The following is a 25949-nucleotide window of genomic DNA, read 5'->3' on the forward strand; positions in this document are numbered from 1 at the left end:
GAGCTGTTTGTGTCTCTTTTGTTGCTATGGACATGAGATTGAATAGATAAATGTGTGACTCAATATCAAGACTCCCATTCAGAAAGCCAGTGATCCTCTTTTAGCAGGAAACGTATCTATTTGCCTGCATTCGGCATTAAACCAAAGCTGAACTGGTCTGACGAGATGTGCAATGATAACGAAACACACAACCCGCCTGGTGTGACTAAACATCACGCAATAGTGCACAGCTATAGAGGTCTTCTCCTGCTATATAGCGACTATAAGGTCCTGAGGTCAGCCCGAGGTTACTTGACGATCTATGTATGATTTGATTTGCTTCAAAGCTATAGGAAGGTTTTACATTTTAGTACTAGAAAAGCTATGGTTACGGAAGTACGGATTTGAGTGTTTATTTGCATGGATTTGTCATTTCTTGGTTGCCTAAGTAACCATGTGTGTGGTTCTCTGCCTATTACATTTACATTTAATTTAGGTCACCAGCTAAAGGGAAACTACAGTGTAAAAAATGATTGCTGTGATCATTTATCACAACTTAAAATTCAACAATAGAATAAGTAGTGGTGTTTCAACTTAAAAAAAGTACTTGTTTGTGCTTGACTTAAAATATTAAGTTTAGTTAACTAGTTTAGTTGGATATTCAAGTTATCTCCACAAATTTTAAGTTAAGAATTGCAGCTACATTTTTATAGTTCTAATTGGAGTTTTTGTAGTTCTAATTGGAGAATACTGCACACAGCACTGTCTGAACAACTATTGGTAAAACATTTAAAGTCACTATCAGACTGCACAGATGTTTTGGTTAAACATTGGTCACAACGGAGTCCGTTTATTGACATTCGCTGTGTAGTCAGGTGGATGTTTGTCTTCGAGGTGTGCACGTGAACTCTAAAGGCTATCTGGCATAAAGACACACTATGACTATGATTTTAATGGTAAAGCCCACTTGCTGAAAGCACACTAACGTGGCCTAATTTATACGAGTGGGAAAGAGTTGGATATATTCTACTCACCCACATGATTTCACACTGCCGTTTCCTTCCTGCGTAGCATTGAGCAGATATACAGTATCTCTGGTGTGGAAATGTCATCTCAATGCAATCCAAATCATGTTTGTTTGCTGATGCCCAAATATTTATGGAGCAAGGAACCAGATTGAGGGATTACGTTATAAATTAGCCATTCAGGTGAAAGTATAGGGGTTTGAATAATACAGTGATCTTTTACCCAGATTAATTTCATTGGAGCATGGCTATGAAACATTAAAGTTTTTGCAGCTCTCAACCCTTTAAATGCTGAAACATTAAACAAAAAACAGTGCAAAAGTGCCCTTTATCTGCAAAACAAGAGGTGACTTTGCAGTTCTTACCTGGTTTGAAACTTTGTAAAGTTATGGCTTTTCACCAGTGTTGTTATTGTTAACTAGAACTAAATAAGATGAAAAACTAAAACCTAAAAAAAACTTACAAGAAGATTTGAAATTAAAAAAGTTTAAGTTGTAGTTCTAAAATTGCTAAAACTGAAATAAAATTAAATCAAAGTTATAGTAATATAAAAACAAGAAATGTAATTAAAAATGGTAATAAATACTATACTAGTAAATAAATAAAACTAAAATAACACTGCTTTACACAAACACTGACCCACTAATCTAGAGTTATAACTTTGTTGATTCTGTTTTATTGGCATAGCCCTTCCACATTCATTGAATAAATAAAGAACCACATGATGTGTACGGAAATCTGCACTGCGATAGTGATAGTAATAGAATTAGCTAGACAGAAGACATTTAAGAGATGAAGCTCTAGTCACACTAGACGGATGTGCTCCGTAATCAGATTTAGTCACTTAACTTTTGACTTGAGTACAAGTTACACATTTGGTTTAAATGGTATATGAAAAACACACCAAGAGCTCCTAGTCACATGATGAACTGCTGTTGTTAATGTGCCGGACATGACTCACATTGCTAAAGACGGATTTTCTTGTTGCCTTAATACTGTGCCGAAGTCTGAAACATTTTTTAGCTTTGTGTGACTATTAAAGTGAAACAGCGATATCACTTGAGCAAACTGGATGACTATTTCAATGTTAATTAATCAGAACAAAAGGTTTAATTACAAAAGGTTAACATCATTGTGCACCTGGTCTGTTAAAGTTGAGGCTGAAAGAATCTAGTTTATTGCACTGGCTGGCCAGTACCTCTAGTAAATATTTAATTCTGTGGCATGTTGCCATGGTAGCCAAGGTTTCCATGTCAGAGGTGCTTTCCACTGGGAAAGTCTTGTAAATGCAAATTGACAGCTCCTGAGGGAGAGGGAAAAAAAGCTTAATTTGAAGAACTGCCTTTTCTGGCTGTTGAATAAAGAGGTCTACGAATGCAAATGATCTATTATCTATATAATTAAGTTTGGGTGTGTGTATGTGTATATTTATGTCATGACAACTCTCTGAGTGATTGGCATGGTAATGGGAATAACAATATTGATATGTTTGGTCTTGGCGGATTAGATCTGCTACGCTGCTGCAGAACTTGCTATGCCAATACATACACGACACGCTGCTGTGAGCAAGTAAGACATGCTGCTGCTGTAGCACAGCGTTTCCCAAACGGGGTGCCGCGGCACCCTGGGGTGCCTTCTGGAGAGAGCAGGGGTGCCGTATAAAAACTCCATTAAACATTTTAAAATTGCTAAAATGTGTAAAAAAAAAATTTGTATCATCAATCTCGCATCGTCGGAAGCGTCTAATAACAACAAATAATGCACACAAATTTATAATAAAAAATGCAAATCATAAGTTTTCTGCGTTCGTTGAATTGCGGGGGTTCCGCATGATTTCATTCTCGTGCTTCATTCCTAGCGTCCACACATAAAGCTGCCTCTTTTTCATGGCTTGTTGCACTTACGGTCAAATACACACGAAACAATTTTACAACGTCCGTCTTGCCGCATATTCACAAACACATCGGTTATGTCCGTGCTGCTGTCAACGGTAACGCGTGCGATTAATGTTTTTCAGTTTTACGCGTTAAAAAAAGATTTAAACACAATTAACGCAGCATCCGTTTTTTTCTGTTATCCTTTGGCTAGCCTTACATTATATAATCACGTTCTTATTCATGCAAATGCTTTTAAACCATGCAACCGCGAAAAGACAAAAGAGAACGCGCTGTCTGTGAATGTCCTGCTGACACAGGACGACGCGCATCGCGTGCCAGAATCGACTTCTCTTTCGGGCTTGAACGAATAATAACACACAGTTATGCCAAAATGTCCGTTTTGTTGAGTATCCTCATGAGAGCAGTCTTAAATTAGTTAAAATCTTAAATTAGAGTTGTGAGAAGATGGGACGCGTGTCAGATAAACAAGTGCAGCAGTGACAACAGAATCAAAGAACAGGTAACAGAGAAAATTACTCACTGCTCTTGACTAAAGAACGCTTGTAGCTTTAATAAGGATTCATCTATATTTAATTTATTATTTATGCAGTGAAGACTGTAAAGTGTTTGATAACTTTATTCAATTTCTGTGTATTTCCTGACATCAGTAGCAGTATTGGTATCAGTGATACTGGGCTTCATTCATAAAAAAGATGCCATTAAACAATTATTTAAAATATACTGTCTTTATGTTGTTTATACATTAATTTGGAGATTAACTGTGAAATTATTACATTATAAAATATATTAAAAACAAGCTATCTTGTGCAATTATAACAAACTTATCCCAATATAAAAACACAAATAGGCCTACACTGAGTGAGCAAACATTTAGGTGAGATTTGCAATGGTAATTGAGCAATGTTTTTCTGAATTATGAATAAAAGCCTTAATTAAATATGTCATCATGTAAAGTGATCTCTGCAGAAGAAATTAATGATTTCCTAGACTTTAAATGGATGGACAAAAAATTGATAATATTAAAAAATATCTATATGACAGTAGGCCTATATACGGCAGTTATTCCCTGTGGTATTGAAAATCAATACATTTCAAGGTATAGTATCAAAGTAGTCAAGTCATCCTCATTTATATAGCGCTTTTAACAATGTAGATTGTTTCAAAGCAGCTTTACAGAGATAAAGATATAATTTAAGGTAACAGAGATTGGTTTGGTAGTATCGTGAAAACACTAGTGTAGGGTGCCACAATTTTTTTTAAATTTTCAAAGGGTGCCTCGACTTAAAAAAGTTTGGGAAACACTGCTGTAGCATAAATGAATTACCCGGAGCAGATCTATACAGGTGGAGCTGGGGAAGGTGGAGGGTTTCTGAAAGCGCGCTACACCGCTACTGCAAACGCTGACCAAGTATTTGAAGGCTTAGCAGCGAAGCCATTGGCTATTGGTTACCACATAGTTCTCTTACACTCACCACGGTTGTATTTATTTAAAAATACTAGTTAGTTGTGAAATATTATTACAATTTAAAATGACTGTTTTCTATTTTAATATAATTTAAAATAATTTATTCCTGTGATGGCAAAGCTCCAGTCTTCAGTGTCACATGATCAATTCGTGTCCTGACCATTTAAAGCAAGTAAACATGGTAACTGCATGGTATATGCATGAGGATTTTAGAAACGGTGTACATAACGTAATAATCCTCAAAGTACTGTTTACGCAGAGCAAACACCACCCAGAAGAATCACACCTGTAGATTGTCATCATCCACCTAGAACAGGCTCAACACTAAAACATTGTTGTAGACAAATGTTGTAGTTTTAAAAAATATATATAACCTTCGTTTGTTTTAAAAGCCTTCCAATTAGTGCATCACTGTTAACATGATTCTTATTCGCTTTTACAAACTAAGAGACAAATCTAAATGATTTTCTGTCACAGTCGACAGCATGTCACGGATGTGGTCGATAATCTCTAGTTTACTTCATTATTTAGGTTATTATCTACTAGCTAAGCACCCAGTCAGGATTTAAATTACCAGTTTTGTGTACGTTATGAAAAGCTGTAAAATTAAACAGTGTGTTCAGTGATAAGTGCATATTATTCAGACATAATTTACCAAGAGCCTGTGATAACATCTCCTATCATAAGCTCTTTATTGCAGCTGCTGTAGTTGAATATTTTGTATGCCAGCAGTTATGTTCATCAGAGCAGCACAGGCTGGGTTCAGCTGCGGTGACTGCAAACGGCTCAGGCTGACTGGCCTGATATATCAAATGACCCTTTTAATTAAAGCTGGCTAAACCCAGCTTAATGATGCCTTTGTAGTGGTCTGTGTTTAGAAGAGAGATATGTTGGGGTTGTAGGATACGCCCCTTTATGGTGTACTACAAACCCCAGTTAAAATTTCCCACTGGCCTTCAGTTTTGGATCAGGTGCCAGAAGGGGGGAAGTGATGTCACATAATGATATAATACCATCAGAGAGTGAAAATGAATGGAACAAGTATTGTGCTCCAGTAGTGTTCATTTACCCACCCCTCATTAACTGTGACATTGCCGTTGCTTACTCCATGATACACAGAGGACAGATGGTCGGCACCAGTGTGTTGGCAGCATTAGCAGGGCACTTGTTCTGTAAAGCATAAAACATAAATCCAATCAGTGCTAGTGCAGCAACTAGTGGCATCACATCAGAGCCTCGGGTCAATGCACAAGATACACAAAACAGCTGTGGCCCACATTAAAATAAGGTGAGTGTCAAGTCTACCTGCAGAATCTCTGCCTAAATTAAATATAGATTTATTTGGTGTCAGTATTAATCAAAATTCAAAGCTCAGTGACTTTCCTCCCCTTGAGGTTTTAAAATAATTGTTTCCAATACTGATCAATACAGCAAACATTAATCCTACAATGCCCACAACAACACACTCCCATGACAATTCATAACTGTTTTGCGAATTGGTTGCTAATTCGTAGCAGGATCTCATTTGTATGTTTTTGTATAATCTGCTTACGCCACAATGACAGTTAAGGTGGACCTTCATTCTTACTTTTTTCAACAACAAAAAAAGAAAATTTAAAATTCACATTGTACAGATTACTTCGAAATCGTTGCTAAAATAGTTAAACCCTAAAACTCAAGGGGGCGATAGAGATGCATTTAAAAAAAAAATTTTTCAGGTAAGAATAAAAAACAAAATAAACATTTATGACTATAAACGATTATAAACATATAGAGCTGTGTAGGGATGATTTGTAGGCCAACCTGTAAATTAGCATCACTCTGGATCCCTCGACAAAAACCTAATAGGATTTTTTTATTGGCTTTTGGATTATTGCAAAAAATAAGGTCTGTGAACACAACTTTTATGAATTTTGAAGCGTACGAACAACCCCACGGTTGCATGACTTCGTCACCATCAGCTTCCGACAACTCTTTCAGGATACGTTTACATGACAAGGATGTACTAAAAACAGAAGTTTTCACAAACAGACAACATTTTCAAAAGTTTGCGTTTTCAGGGCCCCAAAATGCCATTGTCATGTAAATGAACGGCCAAAACGTTTTAGTTGAAAACGGTGTCATGTAAACGGCCCCTCAGTCTTTGTTTAAAAATATTTATCCTGAAAGTTATAGTTAGAAAAGTTTTCAAGAGTGCAGTTATAACGGAAACAAGGTTTAGCCTTTACCTATTCGGCTAATGACGTTTAATGTCCACGACAACCTCTGTAGCCTTTTTTAGCAACTTATTAGCAACCGCCTTTTACAAGACAAGTGACGTCACAAGAGAGTATTTTATAAGAAAAAGATCTTGAGCTTGTGCCCGCCACAGACCTAATTTCAAGCACTTAACCAAAAACCCATTCAAAAAACCCATTGACTTCAAGACAGTAGAACCAAAAGTGCTAAAATGCTAACTCTTCTGTTTCTCGGTTTTGGCCAACAAAAATATGTCATCCCCACACCACTCTATTAATTTTGGTAAATTTGCTCAACAAGATTCTCTTCAAATTGTTGCATCATCATGCCTGCAAGAGAATACTGACCGAAAACCATAAAAGAAGAAATTAGCAGTAAGGTAAATTCCTGCTATAGTGCCTCTTGTGGCAACACTGAGATGACTAGCAGCTGCACACCATCCTTGCATCTCAATGTCCATACTATCTATCCTAAACAGTATGTGAGATTAAAATAAGTGTGTCCCAAAGAATAGTATGTTGAAAAGAGCATGCCAGAAGTCCTCGGATGACCTACTATTTCCAGTGGATTTTCGAAGTGTGGATTTGAGCTCACTTTAAAAGCTAATATTACCCACAACCCATTGCGCTTTGGAGGAGGAACTACAAACACGAGTAAAGTGTTAAAAAACTACAAAACATGGCGGATATATGCGCAACCGACGGTGAGAGGTTTAGACAAAGGTTTGAGTCACTAATCAAAGTTTAACCTGCAAAAAAAAAAAAAATTATTTAATGTTATCCATGTTATATTTCATCTGCAATAACAATGTGGACTTTTATAAAGATCCGTTTGTCCCTTAACTTTTAAATGCATTAATATGAGGAGAGTCTCCGCATTGAAGACCAGCAGCGACTAAAGATTGACGTGCTTCTGCATTTCTCTCTTATACAGCAGGAAATTAAATTAAATGAAATGTGGGGGATTTTAACCATGGCAAAATGATTGACAAGCCAGTTTACTGTGACAGGATGTGACACAGAGCAAAGACGCAACTGTATGACGTGATAGTAGCCTATGTCCCGAAGCTTGTCTACTTTTTGCTACACTCAAAAGTATACTTTTTCTTCACAAAAAGAGTATATACTTTTTGGGCGTAGTATAAGTAGGCGAATTGAGACGCAGGATGGCTGTAACCGAAAACAGCTGACTAGTTTGGTGAAAACTAAGTGAATACTTAATTACTACAATACTAGCTAAACTTCTCGCTAGAAATGACATCATAAGTAAAAACATTGATAACAAATTTACATTTACGCACAAGCTGACGACCAACCACAACTTTCAGACGCCATCTTTATTTTTCTAGCTCAACTGTCACAGAATAGAAAGCACAGGATTGTGGGATATCAAAGGCAGCAAAGGATACATCTATGCTGCCTTTTTAAAAATCGATCAGATGAAGGTATCTCAGGAGACAGGAAGTAAAACTAACATTGCATTTGGACGTGCCTTGATGCCCTCCGAACTTGAAATGCGTCCTCCAAAGGCAGCATTTAACAGTTTTCTGACGCAGAATAAGACTTTCACATTTCTGAACAGTTAAGTTTATGTTTAATATGGACACATACAAATATATACATACATAAATAGACCACTGAAATACAATTAAAGAAAATCCCCCAACACTATCAATGTAAATCAAAGGATTGTTTAATGATTTTCAGATGTAGTTGGTTTTATAACCTGGTAAGCTTCATAATTGAGCTCCAGTGGTGCAACTTCAGTTCATATCCCCTATTTCAACTTGCCATTGTTTTCCAAGAGATTGCCTGTCTGCAACCGCATCATACCTACCATGAAGCCCTCAGGCTACTGTAATTGAACCTGAGTCTCTTCATGGCTTGTCGTGAATTGCACAGCATTCTTGTGTGGTTATTACAAGGTGAGATATATTTTAAATTTGCCTACAAACTATTTTATTTCATTTCCAGGAAACATTTAAAGTCTCAGACAGTATCGTACTCAGCCTAACAGTCCAACCAATCAAATGCCTACTATTGCATTACAATGCTGAGGACAAAGATCTTTGGATGAAATATTTTGTTCCAGCTTCTGTTTGTGGGCGGTTTTTACTTCTCATCTTTTTCCCTGTTACACAACAGCCGCCTCTGCCTGGAACAGAGGGTGGGTGTATGCTGCTGTCCATCAATCTTTATGAATATTCTGCATAACTGACCCTCAGAGACATATGTCATCATAATCATTGCAATGCAAAAACAACAGAGCTGTTACTCTTGCTCTCCATCTCTCTCATGCAAAAGGTAGTTAGCAGCAGCACTCTGTTCGCCAAGATAGCACACGTACATCTCTAAGATGTCTGCTAAAGAATGCTTTATTTGGAAATTTCTGATGTGTAAAAACATCTGTTAAAGGTCTTAGGATAAGCAATTTTATACATTCTAAATCATAAACATATAAAAGACATTTTCAAAATGTCTATTTAGCGTCCAACAGGAAACGTCTTAGAGACATATTACAGATTTAAATGCAGACATCAAATAGATGTCTCTGTGATGTACAGTATGTGTTCTATCAGGATGCTCTTACATGAAACTACAAGATTATTTTTTAGTGACTTAAGACAATTAAGCTTTCACATTGCATTTAAAACTACTATTGATGTAAACATTCATCTTTATTAGGCTACATTGTTTATGTAGGTATAATCATAAATGTGTTTTTGCCAATAATAGTCTGATTTTGGTCACGGTCACTTGGCTACTGATCAAAGTTTGAAGTTGAGGCTTTTAAGAAAATGTTTGCTGATTAAGAATCTGCTTTAGGTTCACTGGTTATATCAGTAATCTCGTTCACTCGTGTTCGTGAAAGATTCAATTCAGGACATATCAAGATAAAACCTAGTTGACGCTAATGCTTTTTGCAGTAGATAACCAGTTTTCTGTGGCTTAACCTAATCGATAACCTTTACCTAGACTATTCTTCTTTCTTATCAGATTGACTTGTGCAGTAGGCCTATAGGCTACTGATATTTGTTAGTGTCATTAGAAAAGCACTGCAGGAGTGGTCACGAACAATAATAGATGGTTGTCCATTACAGCTCACTTTAAACGGTCAGTCGGATATGTGCACGCGAGATGGGGGTGGGTAGGTGATTTGCACATCACATGAAGCAGATTTAGCTCGGTCATTGAGTAAAACATATGCAGCGAAACCACATACGAACGACTTGTGCTTTACATTTCCACAACCCTGCATAGGTTCGATTCCTCCACGATGTGTTTCGTCAGTGATAAAGAAAGAGAGAGAGAGAGAGAGCGAAAGAGTGAGGCGAGCAGATCTTAGTGGGAAGTCCAAATCGTTTTAGTGAACTGATTCATTTTGACGGTCCGTTCAAATGAACCGAACCGCACGAATGATTCACCTGTCATATTGAGTCTTCTTTCAAAAGTAGCGACCAAAGTAGGCTATTCGCGCGTCATTTGATAAGAAAGGTTTGATTGAAACACAATAATATATTATTTGAAGTGATTCTAATGGCTTAGATCTCATAGTAATATTTTAAAACACAACATGTTTTTACACACCTTTTTCTGCAAACAAGTATGAGCATCTGAACTTAAAATAATTTATGCATATTACTTATGCTTAAAAGTGAATGTGTATCAATAGGCTAGGCTAAGTGTATTTCCTTGAGTGCCGATTTCTATAAAAAAATCTAGAAATTGATACACTTAATGCTTATTTACTAAAAAATGAAAAACTGAAACACTAACAGGGCCTAAATTTAATAGAGATACTATTTACAATGTTGGTCTAATACACTCCTAAATATTATGGATCTTTAATTTGCTTCTTGGAAACAGGGAACATAATTATTGTTTCTTTCTATTTATTTATATATATATTTATTTAGTGTTAATTTTGTATTTTGAAGTAATTTTTAAAAAATAAAAAATAAAAAAGGAAACCTAAAAGTTGTAGGCAAATAAGTAAAAGTTAGAAATACCTTAAAAGTTTCAAATATTACGACATACAAACATCATTGTTAGATCTAGAGTCAGAGACAATTTCTCAATATCATAAATCATAAGTCATTTTTATATGAGAATTATTTCTAATTACAAACGTTCCTTATGATGGCATATAGGCTAGCCTACTCATAATTATGAAAAAAAAACTTTCGATTATTTTGAAATTCTCAATATATTCAGATATTAACTCATAATTCCCCAGTTTTACAGAAGAGTCTTAAACCTAGCCCTAGACTAAATTGCATGTTTGAGCTGTTTTAACTGAAAGCAACTTGTATAGGATATCTTACAATATGTCACTGCCATTGTTATGCCTCAAGATGCACACCAGTAATGTTTTTTAGAAGGCACGTTTATAAACTGTTTATCTCTTATGAACTAAGACCTAACGTCTTAATCTAAGCCCTGTCTGTGAAAGAGACTCATATTTATTTAAACATGCTTCCATTGCTCGCTTCGCCAATCGGTTCGGCTGGGGGAAAAAGAATCAGTTCAAAACAATGATTCGAGAGGGAGAGAGAGAGAGAGAGAGAGAGAGAGAGAGCCCTCAGAGTATCAGTGGTAGTGTGGGCGTGCACAGAGAGAGAATCCTGCAAACATTAACCAGGTGGTTATTCCTCACACATTTCCCTCTCATTTTCCTCATCCAAGCTGCGCTAGAGAGACTTTCCTGTGCGTCACGAGGAATTAAAGTAACTTTACTGGAGCAATGCGGGAGCCGCAAACAAGCATCTCTTCGGATACAGACCCCTGAAACCCCCACAAACTCCACTCATGGCCACCGCCTGGCCACCCGCCACATAGAGCACTTTATAAGAGAGAAATCTGTCGAAATCACGGGACGAGAGCCTCATATAACGAGCAACTCGCTGTTTGATCCAGATGGCGGGACACGAGTGGGATGATTGGTTTGAACGGGAGGAATTGATCGGTCAGATCAGCGACATCCGAGTGCAGAATCTGCAAGGTAAGAGTGCTGGAGCCTGGAGGCATGGGATGGGTAAAAGAGATCACGAAGACACGAACATTGGTGTATAACTAACTGGAGATGATCCAATGTCTCCATTCACCTCTCGCTTTGAAAAAGAGATACATTTACATGTAACAAATATACCGGCGAGATATAACAGCGTTGCGCTTTAGTGTTCCATTATGGCAAGCCAATTTAACATGCATTCCTTAACGCAATGTATGTATTTTTGTTATAGCCTACCTGTTTTCTAAGTATTAGCGTATAATTAAATTAGTAGTGACTGTTATATATTTCAGTCTCATTGATAGGCTAACTGTTCAGTTGGATACTTAGATACAAGGAATGGTCACTGAATTTAAATAGTGAGTTCAACTAATTATTTTCTTATTCACACTAGCAACAGCTGCCATTGGCAATGCAACAGAGTTGACTGATTTAGATTTTTTTAGCATCTTGTCATGATTAATGGGATGATGTGTCAATGTTTTAATTTCCCGAAACCTATTTGACTTGATATTAAGACAGATTAGTACTTGTGTGCGGTTTCTTACATTTCCTTGGCCTTCTAAAGCCCAAAGTATACTTCGGTTTTTATGAGTATGCAAGGGTCCGCGTAATAGTAGGCTATGTGCGATTTTTGTAACTTTTTACACGCAAGACGTCGCACATGCTGAATTTGTTTTGCACAAATCACCTATTCCTAGGGGTCTAATGCTATGTCACGATTCGATACTTATCACGATACGTTATTATCGCGATACTCCAAGACATAAAAGGTTAACAATTTTTTTTTTTTTTACTGTTGATTAAAATGCTAAATTTGAAATTACATTGTGGGTGTAAATGAATAGGCTTGGACTTGGTGCTGGTAACCCAATGAACAGGACAATAGTGACACCAGAATACAAATTTTCATGATTCTGAGGCTGAAAATACATAATTATTTCAGACGAATACGTTAGCACTCTGTCACTAACTAGATATAGGCTATTTAAAATAATGTAGGCCACTTTTAGTTTTTACTGGTAACATAAAACATTTGGCATTATCAGGAACCACAAATATCCCCCCCATTGCATTACTATATATTATGTTCAACATTATATATTTAGTAGTTTAATTTAGTTCCGACAATAAAACTCTGTAAACTTTAACTTTTTTCACAGAAATTTTCATTTTTGGTGAACTATACACAATACAGATTGTCACTATCCACGATAGGTTACATATTGTTAGAATTTTGTATCGCTATATATTGTGACACATTATATTGTTACACCCCTAGTTGTTCCACAAGGTTGTTTCACAATAGAAAATGAAACTAAATAAAGAGATGGAACAACAACAAAATACCGGAGACTGCAACAACAACAGACTCCCCCATTGATAAGCACTTGTGTAAAGGCATTATTAGATAGCTTCTCAAAGAGGCATTTTTATCGGTCATAACTTTTGGAGAAAAATAGCTCAGACCCTGGACAAAGATGAAAATTTCTAGAATGCATGTCAACTGCCTGCATTCGCGTACGCTATCAAATAGTGTCTATTTTGAAAGGCTATGCTTTCCACTGTTATTTTTTGATTGAGTCAGTTAAATTGAGTTCCCTATCCGTCGGTCACTCTTGACGTACGTACTTCCCTGTCTGTGTTCGCCGCGATCGTTCCCCTGCGTGCTTCAGCACCAAGGAGAGCAGTTCCCTGAAAGAGCTTTCACGGGTGGAGCGCGTCTTTTTAAAGATGTCAATTTACATGTGTGTTTCTGGATGCGGTCGTTAACTGGGATCGCGGGATGGTCATGAATGTTGCATCGTGTGTCTGGCGCACGATGCCTCTGGCGCGATCTAACCCTCCTCAGAGGTTTAGTTCAGGCGGTGGTGCGGGTGACCTGAGGATTACAGTGAGCGCGCTTGCTTCGGGGAATCAACCCCCTCGGAACCCTCATTCCTTCCACACTCCGCAACCAGTAGAGCGGCCAACGGAATGTGCTGGACCATCCACGAGGTGTGTACCAGTCGCTTCCTTCGGCGCTCCCCGCGATGAACAGATGTCGATCGCTGCATCAGAGGGTGGGTAAGACTTCACTGCGGAGGACGATTCGGAGCCCGAGTCGGACGCGGAGATGATGGCCATGCTTTCTTGGGCCGCCAACCTGGTCTACGCACCCGTCGCATGTCACAACTCACCGACCATCTCCTCTGGAGTCAGAAGCATCTGAGGTCGCTTCGAGCCATGTATGTCCCCGGTGTGCTCAACAGTGTGGCCGACGAGCTGTCATTAACTGTGCTCCAGGGAGAATGGCGACTGCACCCCCAGGCGGTTCAGCTGATCTGGAGAGAATTCGGGGAGGTTCAGGTAGACCTGTTTGCTTCCTCAGAGACCTCCCATTGCCTGCTGTTTTGCTCCCTGATCGAGGGAACACTCGGCACGGACAGACTGGCACACAGCTGGCCCCGGGGACGAGGAGCAGGTCCTTCTGGTGACTCCCTATTGGCCCACCCGGACCTGTTACGACGTACGCCGAGAGTCTCGGTAACGTATGGTAACCCCCGTTCCCTGAAGGAGGGAACGGAGACGTACGTCCCTTCACCACATCTGCTGTGACTAGCCGGGGCAGCCAGCTCATCGACTCGGCTCATCGGCTCGGCTCCTCAGCAAAAAACTGAAGTGCAATCGCACCTACTGCTCATTATATACCCGTGCTGCGTGGCTGAGCAGCTGATGCAAATGATTGCACGCCAATGTGCATTGGCTCGTTTAGTTTCACTCAAAATAGATTGGCCTCTCTATCAAGATTCCTGTTCGTCGGTCACTACGCACGCCTCCGTTCTTTCCCTCAGGGAATGAGGATTACCATACGTAACCGAGATGTTACTCTTTTACCCATTTATTATATTATTAACAAAAAGAAACACCATTAAATTATATGGAGAGATTCTTTACAATATTGAATTGGATCATATAATTATTTCTTTTTAGAATGTTCTTTTGTATGTTGAGATTGTGTTTTTGAAGTAATCTTTACTTGTTGTTGGTTATTAACTGTCTGACTTTGAAATAAGACTACAACTTATTTTTCAGGCAACCCATCATTTACTCAATTTTTGAAAATATGTACTTGTCGTCAAGCATAAAATACTAGTGAGATGTTAGTATTAACATGGACTCAAAATTTTAAAAATATTCTAGTCACACTATTGGATAATTTCTATTATTTAATAAGTATATAAAATAAGTATGAGTAACAAGTAGTTAGTTTTAAGGAATAAATGTTACAGGGGCTTGCCTTAGTAATTATTATTATTATTATTATTATTATATAGTACTTTGTATGATTAGTAACTTGACAGCTGATAGAAGACCCCTATACATATTTGAGAAGTTCAGACAACCAAGTAATCATCCTGACTGAATTATGAATCTGTTGTTCATGATGCAGAACCAATGGGTTACTGAAAAAGACAATGAATTTTGCCCTTTTTTTTTTTTTTTTAGAGACAACTTTCTTGATAAGGGAAGCAACAGTTATCTGAATATAGTCTGCATGTGACTGTTCACCTGCAAAGCAGCATTAGGTCCTACTTATTTGATGCATAAACAAGAATAAATCGTTGCCCTTGAAATAATTGATTTAATGAGCAGGAGTTTTACACATCACTGATTGTGCATCACTGATTGATTACTTTAATGTGTGCCGTTAATCGCTGGTTAGTGTTGGCCGGTGGCATTTACGGCTGTTATCTGTGTTTAGAATTGCAGGTTTCATGACTATGAATGACTAAATACATGTCAAGAAGTGAGAGAATGAACATTAGGCCCTCTAAAGTAGCTCTCTGAAAACTTTCAAATTGAATATAAGCCCTCTAGGCTTCTTCTGTGCCCTAGTGCTGTTCATTGCAATAGGGATTTAGGATGTAATGTGTCTTGGATTTAGGATGTATAGGGCTTAGTAGCAAAGAAATTACTGGAGAATATAAATGAAGCATTGCAGAAAACCGATGCTGGAAGCGGATTACATGATATCTTGTCTTTATTGACAGAGCTATGCCCTATGCATTGGACCTCTGGAATATCAATTCAATAGTCTGCAGGCCCTTGAGAGCTTCTAGATAATTTGGGATGCAGACTCATCTCAGTGCATGTCTTCTGCAGGTTTGTTTTGAAAAGGAGGCAAAATCCATATCTATGCATGCACACATGTTCCACTATAAAATATTTGGTGACAACTTGACAAATTAAATTTTTATTGTTGTTTTTTTATTGTTGATAGTACTTACAGTTGATCATTATGGTATATTTTCTTTTTTATGATTGCCATATCACTTTGAGGATTATTTTGACATCTGTGCACTGTTATGCGAGTGAAACAAATATATTTCTTGCATTCTACTAGTTGATATCTTCACTAACAATATAGGACTTACTGTCACAATACTGCGTGTGGTCAATTCAAGAGTTCACAAAGACTAAGATAATCCAAACAATTGTATAATCCAGGAAGACGAAAAGTACATGCACGCGCGCACACACACAGGGTAACATGTACAATCACCAACCAGATGCTGAACAGAACAGGGAGACTTTATAAGGGGACTAATGAGGGAGACCGTAATCAGGGAGAACAGAAGCAGGTGCGAATGGTTAACTAATAAGGAGACACAATGAGGGCAAATGAACTGAACTAGGCGTGACAGAAGACATAACAAAAGTTCATAACCATTACACTTACATTAACTTTTTTCTCACCAGCCACTGTTGCTAGTTGCTTTTTTTTCTTTTTTTGTACAAGTTACATTTTATTAGTGGTGTGAAGATACACTTAGCTCACGAGACGTTACACAATATTGGGTTCACGAGACAATATTTTAACACATTTTTACCAAATCTTTAATGACAAAATATATGACTGGAAAGTAACCAAATGCACAACAATGCAGGAGGGGTGTATTTTGAAATGTTTTGACTAATCTAGGGTTGTCTGTCACTTATTATTGTTTTGGCAATCGAGTAATTAGTCGATTATTCTGACGATTAATCGAGTAATCAGATTTTTTGTGTAATAATAAAATAGATTTTTAAATGACGCTTTTAAACTTATAATAACAATGAGCTAAAAATAATTGGTTCAAACAAAGTATCAAAATCAATTATTAATTTGGTTTAGTTGAACAACACGGTTAAAATACTAAATGTAATGCATAATAGAAACATAATCAAGCTATGCACACATTGCGTATTATAACAAATCCCAATATTTTAGACTTTTTGATTTTCCCTTTATTTAGACTGAAGCTTATGCTACAAGAAAAGCATCTGTTTGTATTCAGGGTTTAACTTCAAACTTGGTCTTTTAGTGCTTTTTATCATAAAGGTCTAAAAATCTTCTAAAATGGTGATAAACTTGCCACAAAGCAGAGCGCTGCTGATGATAGCAGTATAGAGTAGATATAAGAGTCGGACATCTGCTGAAGCGTTCTGAAGTGCTGAAACAGAGCCAGTGTGCGCTAGAGTAGAAAAAGTGCAATAAAGTAGAGATCAGTGCGAATATACTGGACTCTTATTGGATGAGTTGTCAAGCAGGACAGATTTTCATATGAAGTGTTGAATGAGAAATTACTCAAGTACCCCCTCCCTCCCTGTTTCACATGCACACTTACATACGTTTTAGGCAATGTTTTTCAGGAAACCCTGGTCTACATTAGAAGGCTTTTCAAGAAGAGTTGACCCTAGGGTAGAAGACTGGGTTTGCAGAAATGTCTGAAAATCAGAACACTAGGCCTATCTCCCTGTCTTTTCCGTTATTCTCCTGTTTTTATCTGTAAGTTTCCTCGGGCAGCTGATGCTACTCCGATATCCACTCAGGCTCAGCATAAATTAGCCTCACTTAAAATTCTTCTCCTCTGTTCCCTGTTTATGCAGAGAACACAATGAAATTATGAAATCTAAGTAGTTAATTCCTGTTGTATGGCATGCTGTTTGGTTAAAGGGATCCTTTACTCACCCTCATCATTTACTTTTCCAAACTGTTATGACTTATTTTCTTCATGGAACATATATGAATATCTACCAACATATCTATATCAACATATCTATAAAGAAGATATGTTGGAAAAACTTAAATTCTTTCATCATTACTCATTACTACCCCTTCAAGACCTCATCCTCAAGTTGTTCCAAACCTGTATGAATTTCTTTCTTCTGCTGAACACAAAAGAAGATATTTTTTAAAATATGTGTTACCAAACAGACAGTTGATGGGCCCCACTGACTTCCATAGTACGGGGAAAAATACTATGGAAGTCAGTGGGCTCCATCAACTTTTTGTTTACCGGCATTCTTCAAAATATCTTCTTTTGTGTTCAGCAGAAGAAAGACATTCATACAGGTTTGAAACAACTTTAGGGTGAGTAAATGATGACAGAATTAACATTTTTAGGTGAACTATCCCTTTAGAGGTAATGAACTTTTTGAAACGTGCTTTCCCTGTTGTTTATCTTCAAGCATAGTTCTATATGTTCTTGGAATTACCTGAACGGTCTCAGATTGAAGTTATTATAGTGCAGAAAGGAACTTGGAAAACATGGAAAGTCGCTGGCATTTCCCATGACCCTCCTTTTTAGATCTGAGGGATTCTGTTTGGCTCTGGAACACCCAGAGCCGCATCATCGGTGGAGGAGAGCCGTGCTGTAGTAGGTGTATCTTTATCTATATTTAGCCAGCACTTTCTCCAGCACGCATGAGTGACTGGCCTGCCTGACATAGGCTGCATGTAAGGAGGATGCAGCTGAGTGCTAGAAACCTCTGCAGCTGAGAAATTATGTAAGCTTGGTTAACTCTATAGTTTCCAGGCCAGGCTGTTAGTAAGTATTTCTTGTATCAGCATGAGTTTAGATTTTCATATTGATTATATCATGGAGACAGTGCAATTTATTAGTGATGGTTCCCAATGAAATAATAATATTGTTCACATCTGGTTTTCTTAAGTCATGGTACAAAACTTTGGCATTTAGCTTGTTTAAAACATTGCCCATTGACTTCCATTGTATTTGAAAAAAGAAGACATTTCTAACATAAATGTTTCCATTTCATGCATTGTACTGGATTTAGCCAAAGGCTATTTTTCATCTGTAGTCCCCAGGCAGGTCAACACTAACATCAAATGCTACAAATTTTCCTTTAGGTATACCGTGAAAAACATTGGAAGAAGTTACTATATTATTTTTAACTCTTTTTCATTAATTTCCATGCAACTAAAGCTAAATTATGATCAGATAACCCAGTGATCAAATTATAACTCTTGATTATCCTTTCGGGTTTATTAGTAAATATTAAATATAAGTGTGTCTTTGAAGATTTGGCAATTCTTGTTGGCCCTTTAATTAACTGATTTAGATGGAATTTATCTACAATAGTTTTCAATTTTTTCCTCTTTAATTTATCATCCCATTTCAAATTAAAATCACCCATTAGAATTATTTCTTTGTTATGAATACATTCTTTTAAAATTCCTGTAAGTTGATCATAGAATGTATTGTTTGCAGAAGGAGGTCTATATACACTTAAAACAATAAATGACATTTGAGGAGATAGAATCATTTTCAACCCCACAAATTCTAAATGATTAACAGAGTTAAACATGAGACGTTCACACTTAATGCTGTCTCTAACATATATTAACACTCCCCCTCCCCTTCCTGAAGATCTATCCAGTCTAAAACATTGATATCCAGGCATGATAAATACACTAGAAGATGATGATTGTTGAAAAAGTAAAGCAACTCCTTTTTGCATTATGGAGGTGAGTTTTGCATGGGAAAAGTAGTAACACATTTTTTTCATGTCAACATTTATTTTTATACTAGCTGCCCAAAAATAACTTTTTAATACTTGAAATTTGATGTAGATTAATTTCACTTTTGTACACTTGTGCCTTTTCTGATGGTTACTGAACTCTTTTTTTTTTCTGTTTTAGAATAATGATAACATCAAGAAAGCTGTTTTATTAGTTGCAGGTGTTTCTGGCGGCTGGCACAGGCCAGTGGTGATGAAAGATGAATAGTAACAGTGTTCTTCTGTTAGTTTTATAAGTAGTCTCATTGTTTAAACAGCCTAGTTTTCCTGATTAGACAGTCATGATAGAAAGATGATAAAAGTCTTATTCTAAAGCAAATGGTGTAATGACTTGGACTTGAATGAATGGCATTGTTCATCATGAAACATCCATCTTTTGTCTCTAAAACAGAATATTGTGGGATTGCCATATTTTGTTCTCATGATACACAAACTGTCAAGAGTCACAAAGGTTTTTTTCCATGACAGTTATTGTTAGTTTTACATTGTTCACTGCAACTTGCTTATGGAAAGAAACAAGCTCTAATTGCTCTTACATAAGAGTCTCTTGGTGTCAAGTAGAGTTTTGCGAAGGGATTAATTAAATTCTTTCGGCTGACAGATAATAGCCATTGTCCAACAATAACACCCCTTTGCTGATATTCAGAACTAAATGCTCCAGGCTTACAAAACTGAGATAATACAACTTTTTTGATTGTAGGCCTATATGTGGGATTAAAATATGTTTTTCAAAATAAGATTTTACAAAAAATATGTTTGTGCTGTTCTTCATTTACTCAATCTTTTCATCTCTTTATACATTCTGCATATCTCTGATTGGAGGTGAGCTCTTTTCCCTTGACATTGCACATCTTGACTAGTTCCCTCATTCGCTCTCCGGGGACATGTGTACGATTCGTTTGATGTTTGAAAACTGCTATTCACATTGTGAATCCTTAAGCCTCTAAAGATATATAATTGTGACGATCCCTTTATAAGCATGAAAATGCTTGTGTTCACCTCTTTTATCTGGGAGTAAGTGCTGCAAAATACTTTTTATTGGTGAATCTTACAAAAATAATAAAGCCTTTTTAGGACGATAAAGAGGTTTTGCATTGTGACAATTTTCATGACAATTAAAGGCACAATATGTAAGATTTTTGCATTAAATGTTTTGTTCACTTGTGTACATCTATGGCGTAATGTCATTGTTATCCTCGTTTTTTCTCTTTTACTGACTTAGAAACCATGGCAACACGGTGAGTCTCATGAAAAAATGCGGAAGTACTAGTTGTAGCGTCTTGTACGGATTCTGTCGCCAAAGATAACACGTAAAACTGCACTGCTTTACCTCACCATTTAATTCGACAAATAAAGTGACTTGTATGAGTAGTAATTTAGAATTAAACATTACGTTACGTTTAAATAAAATCATATGATCAAGCGTAACGGTATTAACTTTATTTCATTCATGTGTCCCGTCAGATTGATTTCCATCTGCAGTGGAGGTTAAGATGACAAAACCCATCATTCCTTGCTCCTTCACAGCGTCATCAAACTACGCTTTTGTTTTTGTTTTTAATATGCGACCTGTAGAGGCAACACTTACATACTGTGCTTTTAAGGACATATTAGTTTGTCATTACCATAATGCAAATGGTAATACCATTATACACAATACCAACTCCATTTTTAATTACAGACCTTATTACAAACCTTAAAAGATAAAACACTTGGATGCATTCCGGTGCATGAGAATTTGGCTGGAAAATCTATTTAATCAGCGTGAGCAGAAAGGTACAATGCAAAAAAGTAAACTTTTTTCTCTATTTGACCTGAGCATATAGTGCTTTCCAATAAAGTAGCATTCTCCGTCTACTAAGGCCGCAGGGTGTCTGTGTAGCCCACACAGTATTGAGACAGAAGCATATCTAAATGTATTTATTTAAACAGGGAAAACATTGACAATCTCACAATGGCTGCTTTCAGAGTTTTAGGAAAACTGAGACTTGTTGACATTATCTTTTGTGCTATCTTTTAAATGAAAACAGTACAGTTTTTGACCATTTAACTTTTGTGTGGAAACCCCCACAAATACATTTCACAAGACCTTCTTTTGACTTCAATGTTACCCAATATATGCCGGTCATTCCACTGACTCCTCAACAGCTGTTTATATCAATGTCAATCTCAATATAGCACCGTTAAACACAACCAGGGTTGACCAACGTTCTGCACAATAAAAACAGAACACTAAGACAAAAAAAATCATTACTAAAATACAGTGCAATACAACTTCCTCATTGATAATGCCAAATCAAAAAGATTTTTTAAGTTAAAGTTAAAAACAGATAGTGATGGTGGAGATCTACTACAGAAGATTCCACAGCAACCGAAAAGGTGAGGTCACCCCTACATTTCAGCTTTGACTTTGGGATGCACAAGCACAACAATCTCTGGTTGGACGACCGGAGATACAAAACTGGACGATTTTCAATCAGTAAATCCGAAAAGTAAGGAGGAGCCAAAACGTTTAAAGATTTAAACTCTAAAAGAGAAATTTAGAAATGTACTCGATAACGCACAGGCATCCAGTGGAAAAAAAAAATACGTAAAACCGCCGTCATTTTGGTACTAGGTACAAGTATTGCAGCCACATTTTGAACTATCTGCAAGCGGGATAGAGCTGACTGACTAATCTCAAAATACAGTTAAAGTAATCCAACCTTGATGTAATAAAGTTTTTACTTGACAGACTAGGTTTGACTTTTGCTAGCAGTCGATGCTGAAAGAAACATGATTTGAACACAGAAGAGGATAACTGTTTATACAAGAGATTTCTAATTCTGATCCTGCACCAGCCAATCAACTTCCATTGAGATGAATGGGAAGGGTAACAGTTTATAGACCTCCTTGTTTGCGCCATCAATCAAACTCTAATGTTGTGCTTTTGGAAGCCCTTTTCATGACTACATAAGTGACTAGTGGTTTCTGTTTCATTCCCCTCTCCTACTATATATGGGAATCTCTCCTGTTTGAAATTCACAATGTCGCCTGGTGATAAGAATGGTTGGTTTCCTGCTGGTTGATATCTCACTTGGCAAACCCATTCTTTGCATGTTAAGCAAATAAGAGTCACATAATTCAGAGTCTGCATAATTTATCAAGTGACTGAAAGAGTAAAGAGTCCTGAACAATAATGATTCTGTTTACTGAGATGTGATAACTTAAGTGATTCTGTTGGTTTTGAATTATTAGCATTTGATTCTGAATTTGATCATGTTCTGCAAATCTGACCATCCTAAGAGATAATTGTGTATCAGAGAGAAGGTTCTTCCACAGAATTTGCATTTCACCAGAAGAATTATGTCATTCTGTTTGGACGAAACATTGCTTTCATGAACGGATGCATATATCTTTGCTTTGTTATTTCTTGATTGATTTACTATGGATAACTAATTAAGTTATATGTGGAGCCTGGGAACTGAAAATAGAGCAGAGTTTGCTTTGTTAGGCAAAATTATTGCAAATCAGCTAATACTTGGCATGTGAATAAAACCTAAGTATATCACTAAAGCCGTCATGTTTTAAATTCATTCAGCCCTTGACATACATAATACAATAACAATGAGGGCTGCAACAACTAAACGATTAAATTGTTTATAAAATACAATAATGAAAATGACTGCTTCATTATTGATTACAGTTTATTCATTAACGATTTTATTATTGATTAGTTGAGTCTTCACAGAGAGAACCTCCGTCAGTGATGGCACTTTGAAGTGTTGAAAAATCAATTTCTATTAAAAAAAATCCATGTACTTACATTTTTGCAGTAAATGCAATAATTTCAGTTTTGTAAAAAACCTTTGTTGAGGATTAACTGTTGCTTTCACCATTAAACTTCACATACTTAATGCACAGGGAAAAAGCCCTTCCATGGACAAGTGTTGCAAATGAGTTTAGCTACAAGCACTATGATACACACACATTGAATGGCTGTTGTCACAGTTTTATCTGTTTATTGTATCTGTCCCTATACAAATAAAATATTAAATAAATAAATAACAGAGAATGAAAGCGGTCATTTTGTTCAAAATAACAATTTGTTGTTGTTGAAAATCTATTTAAGTTTTAAATGAACTATAAAGGGATCTTAATCTTATATGAATGATAACTTCAAAAGGAGTAAGTGTTGGAAATACTTCATTTGTTTTCGTTATTTCTATGGGTGGATCTCACAAAACCATTCGAAAAAATATCTGCCTCATAATTCTCACCAAAAACTAAAGAAAGAAATATATAATTGTTTTTACTCAAAGAAAATGGGGGTGGAAGATTCGATAAATCAATGAATAAATCTTAAGATTAATCAGTTTACATGCTGTATTTATAAATACAAACTGAACTGCTGACCACAGGACAAACAAACTACAGTCCTAACAAAGACATTCTCATGAAAGGTTCCAGCTCTGCTCATGTTGAACCTTCAGACACACAGAGTTCAGGCCCGTCTGTCACACTTGAGAGCTCAAAGCTGTCCTGCTTTGTTTGAGCGCTGGCTCTTTGGAGCTGGAAGAAGGCCCCCTCATTAAACAGACATGGTCTGTGCGGAAAGATGGAGAGGGCTGTGTTCTTGGCTGGGGCCCTTGGCCTGAAATGCTTTATAGATACTTTGGCAGGGAAAAAGAAAATGGAGGCTGGGGTGTCAATGTTCTTTGTGATTTCTACAAAGGGATTGCTTTTGTAGTACTGTAAAATTGATACTGCTTTACTAAAGATCAAAGTTATTATCTAGTTTCATATCTTTTTTATGATTTTATGCAGTACACAAACGTGTATCATCTAATATTGTAGGAACCGTTCACACAAAACAAAATATATCAGGTATATTTTTGGCAGATTTTTTTTCTTTTTAAACGTTTATCACTATCGGTCAGTATTGAGTATTTGTTTGTGCATGTGCATTTTTTCTTATCTATTTTTACATTGAGAAGAATTTTGCCATTATCAAATGCTCACTTAAGATTAATTTAATAACACTGCTTAATGTAATATTTAGTTAATTTCAAAATGAATATCCATTTTCACACTGTACATTATAATATTATGCCAATATTCGTTTGTTGCGTTTAAATTGTGGAGTGTTAGATTTAAAATGTATTTAGTCAAAGTAGTACAGGATTTAAATATCAGCCATTTATTAATTATTGACTCATCATATTGTTCATTAACTAAATTAAACATAAATTAATAGATAATTGAATGATGCATATGTACACGACCAACCATTAAAGATAGCTTATTTTAGTGTGAACAGACATTTATCTTTGGGTTTGAAAAAACAGCTAAAGCGCTGTAGGTGATCAAAACTTTACCAACCTCCAGCATGTCATACTGGGCTTGGTAATGCAAAAGCAGTCATTTGAAACCAGAATCCTTTGCAAGGATTAGCTCTTTATTAGGGCCGACCAGAAAGAACTTGGGTTAGTTGTTGGAAGCCAGGAAACACTGTTTCATCAAACTTTGCATTACATGTTTAAACATGGGGGTGTTTTTAGTTAATATTTATTTGAATTCAAGAATATGTAGTCAAATGGAAAATGTAGATAAATATGTAAAGTGTTTTAGTTGGCGTAATTTAGCACTTGCTGAATTCAAGGAGACATTTAACAGCGGCCACATTACCCTAACATTGAATGATGGATTATTTGCCAAAATAATTTTTAGTAAGAAAGCGCTCTGCTGTGAAGCATTTATGGTCTTATTAAAATGTGTTGTCACAAAAATGGTTTTAACTTGGCCACTCTCTGAATGTGCACTATTGTGCTGTTGAGTTCTGTGTATGTGGCGACATGCCTAGACTTCCTGTTAGACTGTTGGGTCATTATTCCATCATGGCATTTAGACCACAGTTATTGATTCCAGCAAATGGAGCCTCTTTATGTTTTGGCACTAAATATAAATGAGGAAAGCCATGCCTCCAGTGATATCCCCATCAGGATCTTCCTATTCCTTGTGTGTGTGTACTGCACACCTATAAAATCCAAATGAGCCGCCGGCAGAGGAAAAGAAAACTTGAGAAGAAAGCATTCGTCATGATGTAGACTGTGTAGACGCTTTGCCTGACAGATCATGTAATCAAGCACAGTCTCATGGGAGGCTCCCCAACCACCACCATCTCTTTAGGCCAGATGTCTTTTATTTCAAAGCGTGTACACAAGGTCCAAAGAAATATCTGACCTTTCAGTGTTTCCCCTACCATTGTTTTGGGGGGGCGCCCCGCCCCCCCAAAACGACCCCCCGCCCCCCCTAAAATGCTGACGAAATCCAGTCATAAAAAAGGAATTTAGTGTATAACGTGGAATTTCACGGAATTTGTAAATTTGAGGAAAAAATAGAAAGCAGTTCAGTACACTTGAAATCAAATCGCGATGTAGACTAGTGTGTGTGAATATTAAAACACAAAGACTATTTAAATACGAATCCTGCATGTTCTTTGTGAATGAA

The 25949-nt window shown here is 36.7% G+C and overlaps 1 protein-coding gene across 1 annotated transcript in view; it reads left to right on the plus strand.

Moving 5' to 3' along the window:
* Positions 1–11196: 11196 nt before the first annotated feature.
* Positions 11197–25949, plus strand: part of clmna (calmin a) — a 39057-nt gene continuing 24304 nt past the window's right edge. The window contains exon 1 of the mRNA XM_077239155.1: positions 11197–11606. Within this exon, the coding sequence (XP_077095270.1) occupies positions 11522–11606 (85 nt within the window). The 5' untranslated portion in view covers positions 11197–11521. The remainder of the gene's footprint in view (positions 11607–25949) is intronic.

The sequence above is a fragment of the Siphateles boraxobius genome, unplaced genomic scaffold (genome assembly GCF_051911475.1).
Source record: "Siphateles boraxobius isolate OS27281-9 unplaced genomic scaffold, OSU_SipBor_1 22, whole genome shotgun sequence".
NCBI classification, from domain to species: Eukaryota; Metazoa; Chordata; class Actinopteri; order Cypriniformes; family Leuciscidae; genus Siphateles; species Siphateles boraxobius.